This window comes from Fulmarus glacialis, unplaced genomic scaffold (genome assembly GCF_000690835.1).
Source record: "Fulmarus glacialis isolate BGI_N327 unplaced genomic scaffold, ASM69083v1 scaffold4385, whole genome shotgun sequence".
NCBI classification, from domain to species: domain Eukaryota; kingdom Metazoa; phylum Chordata; class Aves; order Procellariiformes; family Procellariidae; genus Fulmarus; species Fulmarus glacialis.
The window spans coordinates 838-8,509 of NW_009214761.1; the positions used below are offsets into that span (position 1 = coordinate 838).

Here is a 7,672-nt window from a genome sequence, read left to right on the forward strand (position 1 = left end):
GGAAATCCTAACTCTGTCCAAGGCAGGAACATGATGGTAAAATTTCAGCAAAGAAACTAAGCTTAAGGAGTGAGATGTGCGACTTTGGTGTTGGAGAGTAAGTCAGCTGCGGAATCTGAGAAACAATTTTAGATCCAGATCTGTTTACCGCAGACTGAATCATTGTTAGTCTTTTTGAAAGAACAATCCAACTATGTTGTTCTTGTTGCCATGCTCTTTTGGTAGGAGCTATTTACAGCTATATTGGGACCTATTTGCCTCCTGGGTGACCTTTTAAGGGCTGTGATCAAATCACATTTGTATTTTCATATATATAACTAATTTATAGCGTGACATTTGTTTTAGAGAGGTAGTTGCAAAATGCTATAAAAACTGCAGTACCATAGCTATCCTAACTTTCACACGTATTAGGTTGTTTTTTCTTCCTCTGTAGATTCTGTAAAGTTGTGTTGTTTTGTTTTTTTCTATTATGGGGAATAATTAACTGGAAGTGGGATAGTGAAAAATGTGACCTTTTGCGCTGGGAATTTGTATCCTGGGCCTGAAAACAAAAAAAATCCTGGGACAGTGAATTTTTAGAATCATGAATAATAAAAATATAACAGTAATAGTGAGCTTTTGGCTGGAATGTGTTACATAATTAACTTTTATTAAATACAAGCTGGGGATTTTGGGGAATATAACCAGTCCTCTGGCAATTTTTTTTTTTTCAAATGGACTTCCAGATTCATAGCTTATATTTGATGTAGATCATTCACAGTTTAACTCTGCCTATAAGGTTCCAAAAGATTTTTTTTTGACCAATGAAAACTGCTTCTGCCTTTCCTTGCTGGATAGTCTCAATATTATTTCTTATTTTTAACTTCTTGAGCAGTAGTACAGCTACAACAAGGTAACTGGGTCCCAGCACCATCCTGTGCTTGAAAACTAGTATTTATTCCTTCTCTTCATCTGGAAAATGACCCATGTCCAAGTCCTCTTCCATCTTTGGATGCTTTGAGAAGAGGATAAAGATGATGTGTAGTTTTGGACTCTGATTCAATTACTTGCTTTGCATAGCTCTGAAATTCATGTTCCTTACAAAGTGCAATAACCTCTCTCTGAGCATCATAGTCCAAATCTGCTTGCTTTTCCTGCTGTTTTTTTGCCTGCTTTTCAGCCTGATGAAGAAAAGGGAATAAAAAAGCTTAGTATTTCTTTCACAACATAACTATCCGTTAAAACTTAGAGAGGGTAAAAGCTTACAGTAGATCTGCGGTTTTGATACTTGGCAAATATCACCCCCCCCCACTTCTCCCCCCTGCCGTACCCCCCACAAAAAGGGTACGTTGAATAGCTGAGTGAACATCAGCATCAGCTGCTGCTCTTTGGTGACCTGCCCAGAAGATACAAGAGGGCAGCAGTAGTGGTACATAATGGTACAGGACAGGATGTGATCTGTCATTGCAAACCAGCCTTGACTTGCACCACTGCTCTGTATGCACTGTGGAGCATACATGATTTAAAAAAGACAAAAACAAACAAAAAGCCCCAAACAAAACACAGCAAGCTGCTTCTCCCTCTCTTCCTCTCAGGCAGGAGCTAGTGCTGTTGGTTTAGATGCGTGCTTCTTTCTGAAGGGGCTGACAGGGTACAGCTCTGCTTACCATTTGCTGGACCTGAATTTTCTGTACTTCCATGTTTGCATCACGTTGTCTTTGTTTCTTGGCTTTTTCCATTTCCAGGTAGATGCGGTTCTTTTCCATTAACTCATTAAGTTCTTTTTTACCCTCTTCTTTTTCCTCTCTCTCCTTTTCCACTTTCATCTTCATCTGTATTTTACAAAATAAATAAAAAAGGTTAACCAAGGAGCTACCTGCTAGTTTGAAAGTCATATCTTTCAGCAAAAGCAGCCGTGTATCAGTGTTCTGATAAGCACAGTCATTGTGGCTGGCCAGTGTCCAAGCCCAGGCTTTTCAGCAGCCCTGGCAGATGTGCGCCCAACACAGAAGCGGGAGAGGGAGAGAAGACCCCAGGAAAGATGTCAGCGGAGCTGATGAAGCATGCTCGTGCATGGCACCAGAGCCACCAGCTGTGATCTGGGCCAGGCTCCTCGGTTGGACAGCAGATCTGTCTGGAAAATGTTTGGACAAATTACCAACAATTATTAGAGCCTTCCAACTCTAATTTTTTGAGAGAGGATCATCACATGTACCACTTGCACCTTTCTTAAGGAGTTAGTTCTGAATCTATAAATGATAAATACGAGAGGCAGCTGCTAAGTGAGAACTTGCATGTGCGTCTCACTCAAGACAACTGTGCTGGAATCGATGGTGTTTCTAAAAGGTATTCAGAAGTACAAGTATATGACAGACAGAGGAATAAGAACAGGCTAGGTTTCTTACCACAGTGGCTCTATGTTCAGCAATAGATTCAATGGCTGCCTTTTCTTTTGCTTCTTTCTCTTTGCGTTTTTTTTCTTGTTCAGCTTCTTTTTTTGCAATGTCTCTAGCAAGATGATCATCTTCCCTCTTTAATGCCTCATTCATTTGTACAGCTAATTGGCTAACGATTTTGTCCTGATGTTCCTGTGTTAGTCTGCAGAAGAACATGAGCTACCATGACATACCAGGGTACACACCTGGGTCTACCTGAAGCATTACTGCTACCAAACTCAGCAATCCTGCTTCTACTCTTTCCACTTGCCACACAGGCCAGACCACCCACCCAACTCCTTGATCTCCTTGTGTTCCTCCTGTTTTATTTTTTTTAAATTATCTGATTTAGCAAATAAATGTTCCCTGTATTCTTGTAACACTAGCTTTCTGTTGCAATAATGAGCTGGATCACTTGGGAGGAGTCTGCCTAGCATCTTGCCATCAGGAGGGAAATGGAGGGAGTGTTGGCCAGAAGCAGGAAGAGAAGGGAGCTCTTGCATTGGCTCAGTGGTATCTACATGCTGTACCCTCACTGTTAAATTGGTAAACCATCTTCCCTTAATAATAACCCGATGTAATTAATTAATATAGGTGCCTAGTTAAGAAGTCACATTATTTTTCTTGATCTGACTCAGGCAAATATAGTTTATGCCCAGAAATACTTTCATCAAGGATTTTAATTGTTTTTAATTGTTGAGGAGGTGGAGGCTTGGTAGGCCATATGGAAAATCACTGTTCCCAACACACTGGTGTAGAGCTTTGCACTTCTGTAAGTCTTTGTACTTTGAAGGGCAGAGAGATCGCTCCAGCACATACCTATTACTAAGGAACCTGTGAAAGAATTTCCTTCTTCTCCTGAATTCTTTACTCTCCCTATCAGTAGAATTTAATTTTTAGAATAACTGTAGTTTGTGTTACATCATCAGTCTGAAAGATTTGAATATGACTACAGTATAAATTTTAGTTTATTTACAATTTATACTCTAGCTTTGTACCTACCTACGCATTTCAGCTTCTTTCTCTTTTACCAGCTTGGCAATAGTTTCCTTTGCTTTAAAATGAGCTTTAATCCGATCATCTTCTTCCATTTGTTTTTGTTCCTCTACTGCTTTGATCATTTTCTGGTCAGTTACATGCTCCTGCATGGGCAAAATGGTCCCCAGATAACGGATGAAGTATAGAAAATCTGGGCCTGGGGTAGCAACTTAAAAGAATCACTCCCTACTCTCTCTCTTAGTGTTTCTTTCAAAGAAATAAGAGAGGAAAGGGATTCTCAGTACTTCCACTTACTTCTGCCTCCCTGTTCAAACGTCCACAAAGAGGAGATAGTAGATATGAGGAAGAAGGGGAATTGAGCATCGAACAGCTGCTTCTCCAGCCCATTACACAAACAATTTGCTATGCAATGTAGTGAGCATTATCCCTTGCTCCCATTCACACACGTGGGAGAGGGGGATGTTGAAAGGAATGGGACTGTGCAGCTCCCACCAACACATACACAGACTGTGCTCCCAGTCTGAGAGCTTAATCCAAATCATAGCTGAAGAAAAGTTTTCTATAATTTTATGTAAAAAACCAACTGTCTTTTGTATGCTGGCCAGAACTGTTCTGAAGCGTTTCTAGATTGCATTTAGCAAGATGCCTTTAAAGGTGAAGAGAGAAGGCAGCACATCTTGACTAAATTTCAAAACCTCTCCAATCATAAAGGGAAAGACAAGTTAAAAAGACACTGTTATGTTCAGACTCAGGCTATTCGCTCTTCCTAACAAAGAAAAATGGGCTTAAACCAGTAGGTATGTGGAACTTAAATCCAGTTCTCAAGTCAAGGAGAATATTCCTTGATGTCTACAGCAAACTTTTTAATCATAGACATCAAAGCATCAGGTGCCAATGTCCCTTCAGCCAAGAGAAGGGACCTGCCTCCAAGAGACCTTTCTCAAAAGCATAGAGGAAAGACATGGCCTGCAACTGGCAGGGTATATGATCCCGTAGCATATGATCCAATGCTACTCAAGCTGTCAGCGAACCTCCTGTTGCCAGTAGGCCCAGTTAGATACATGAATGCTATCGTTTCACTCCAGGCAGCCAAGGTGAAACAAGCGTTTTGAACTCTGCTTTCCCATTACTTACGTGATACAGCCTCTGGCGTTCAACTTTTTCCTCCTGTTCCTTTTCCATTCTTCTCTGAATTTCCATTTGGTACAATTGGTTCAATCTCTGTATTTGTTCTCCTTCCTTTTTGTCTTCTAGCTTGGCCAGATCTGCCTGATGCTTGTGCTCCTTTATTCTGAATCAGAAAAAGGAGTTGAATAAATGGGCTAGGGATCACATGAAGTAATGAACAGATAGGGGTTCTGCATAACCATAGGTACCTTGCACTGAAGGATGTAATACTTTGAATTGAAGGTGGGTAGAATATCAGAGGTGAAAAATAGCATCATTGTTTGTAATGGTAACCCTCAATCCTCTGACCAGAAATCAGCTATGGTATGCTCACAGATCACAGTCTAATGGTAACAAGTTTTATCTGGATGACCCGTTAGCACCACTGCATTCGTAACGTTCTGGCCTATCTCCGCAGCATCCTCAGTGAACAAGATTTCCCCAGTAAGTCCCACCGTATCTATGCTTCTCCTTCTGGGCATGCAGGCAACATCTTAAACTAGTAGTGTTCTATACCAAGTTCTGCAAGGGTTTATGTGTTGGACCTGGAATATGTGAGACCAGACTTTGAACCCTTCCTCTGCCTCAGGGCATTTGATTTCTTCTATCAGACCACCAGGGCCAGTCCTATAAATACCATTGGGGACCCCTCCATAAGGTTTCTGTAAGAGCTGAGAGAAAGAATGGAGGTGGCAGTGATGCGTTCTCTTGATGTGTTCTCTGGAATCTAGTTATGGGCAAATGGAAAATCTGGTTTAACCTTTTCCTTTTCTGGGACCAAAACTGAGTTAAAATACACTTTCAGTAACAACTTTTGAATAGTGATTTGACTAAAACCTATTGATGCCTACCAGAGGCGATTTTACATGCAGACTTGGCAAATAAAAGACACTGTATATCACAGCTTTTCCCTTTTGTGCAAGGTCTTTTGTGTCTTTTGTGGTCTTTTAAAGTGTCCCATTTGTGAATCAAATTATTAGTAAGCTTCTGTAAAAACCTTATAGAATGTATTTGCAAGAAGAGAGTTTAAAGTAAATAATAAAGTAGGGTTACTTTTGATTAATTATTACTTACTGTTCCAGCTGATCTCTGCGTAGTGCCTGTTGATTCATATAATGCTGATGTGCCTTTTCTTGCTCTCTGAGAATAGTTTCTTTACGTTCATGTTCCTTTTCTTCATCCTTCTTTTTGTTAACATCTGACTTTAACTTTTTAAATTCAACTTGAGCATCTCTTTCTTTTAGGACCTCAGCAAGTAGAAGTGCACTCTGCAAGAGAACATTTAAAGTAATTTGCATGTTCAGAAGTGTCTGAACACTGAAAGAAATTCAGTACAATTTCAATTTAAAAATTATAAGTTGTCAACAAACATGCAACCCTTTCACTCTTTCATTCTGATAGTATAGGTAGGTTTTTGCTTTATCAATAGCTTCCTTCCGTTTTGCTGCTTGGAACTGTTCTTCTTCCAAATCAAGTAACTTTCTTTCCTCCTCTTCCCTTTCTTCACGTAATTGTTTGGCTTTAAGTTTCCGTTGTGCCAGGCCCTACAGTGCAGATAAAAGTAGAAATAACATTTAAAGCACATGGATTAAAAACGCGTAAACCATTTTGAAGGTGATGTACTCAATGTTTGGGTTTTTTTTAATTTTGCATTTTAGCTTTAATTAAAAAATTTAAATGTTGATGTTAGATGTTAAATGTATTTAAATGGAGTTTAATTAAAATACATATTTAAAAGCAAATGTTAAACAAAGGGAGTACAGCTAGAAATGTTACCATGGGTGGTTTTGCATATATGAAAATGAATCCCTTTGTTTACAAATGTATCTTGTACTTACCATAATGGTATTGGGCCAGTCTTTTACAGCCGCTTTGGAGCGTAAGTGCATTTCTTCCCGTTCTTTCTTCTCAGCAAGGATGCGTGCTGCTTCTCTAGTTCTGCTGCCAATATTGCCCTGAATCCTTTCCCATTCTGCTTTTGGCAATACAATCACCTGATGAAGATCTACTTCATTTGGAAGAAAATATCCATCTAGAACATTATTTTCTTCTAAATGATGTGACGCTGTGCAGAGGGAAGAAAGGATACTGAGTTACTTGATATCAGAAAATCCTATATTCAAACCTGTATCAGGATTTGAATTCCTGCATAGTAACAACACTAAGTTATCCCAACAGGTTCTCTCCCTATCCCAGTACCCCAGAGCTAAGACAGGGTGTCTGTATCTGTAGTCTAATTATGGCTAGTGTGTGTACTTGGGCTGTGGCTGAATGACTTAACTGTTTGTATGTCCCCATCCCTGTTTGTTTGTATGTACAGGTTTGGCTTGTGGTAACTAACACTTTCCAGGCAGTACTTGGGCATGATCCTGAGAACAGCCGGGACCAGGGAGCATTCCCAAAAGGAAAAGGGGGATATTGGTGAAGCCGTTTTTCTGGCTGGATGAGGCAGCAGTTTGTGGGCTGTGCCTTACCACCCTTGTCCTGCGCACTCATCATATTTACTAAAATAGATTTGGCTTGTAGAACAGTTTCTTGATTTGTTGGAAAGATTAGCATTTCTTTCTTGTATTAGGCTTGCATACACATGTGCATGCATAAATACAGTTTCCTAAGTTTTGTGAAACGCCCTTCAAACTGTCACCAGTATTTTTGAAGGAAATGGCACTCAGTATGGAGGGGTGTCCTGTTAGAAATTCTACTTGTTCGTATGATTTGCAGCAGACTGACATGCCGTGTCTAAAACATAAGGAGACTTTCTCTTACAGCGATACTTATGTCAAAGTCTGTTTTTCAGATGCGGTTGCTAATCTGTTTGTCTTATAGTGGGGACCAGACCTGATCTTCTCCCTCTGTCCACGGTGAAGGTAGCCTTGCCAAAAGTAAACGTACACTGAGACGGTGCTCCCTAGGGACAGGGAACTGCCAGGCACCCAGTTTTTCTCTTAACTTCCAGCTGTCGGATGATACTGTACCTCCACTGGTTTCAGGTTAGTTCTTTCCAGGCAATTCTAGAAACACCCTGTCCCCTTGTCTGCAGCTGGGAGAGCAGGGGGAGGTTTGGGGAGAGTCACCCTGGACATGGGGACAGG

General features: G+C 40.4%; 1 protein-coding gene across 1 annotated transcript; it reads right to left on the minus strand.

Moving 5' to 3' along the window:
* Positions 1–947: 947 nt before the first annotated feature.
* On the minus strand, positions 948–6,645 carry CCDC173 (coiled-coil domain containing 173; the record flags this gene model as incomplete). Its single annotated transcript, XM_009578675.1, has 9 exons — positions 948–1,133; positions 1,310–1,483; positions 1,647–1,805; positions 2,385–2,577; positions 3,417–3,556; positions 4,548–4,704; positions 5,655–5,848; positions 5,951–6,124; positions 6,419–6,645. Coding segments are annotated over 9 exons (1,604 nt in total), but the record flags the coding sequence as incomplete, so codon positions are not given.
* Positions 6,646–7,672: the final 1,027 nt, after the last annotated feature.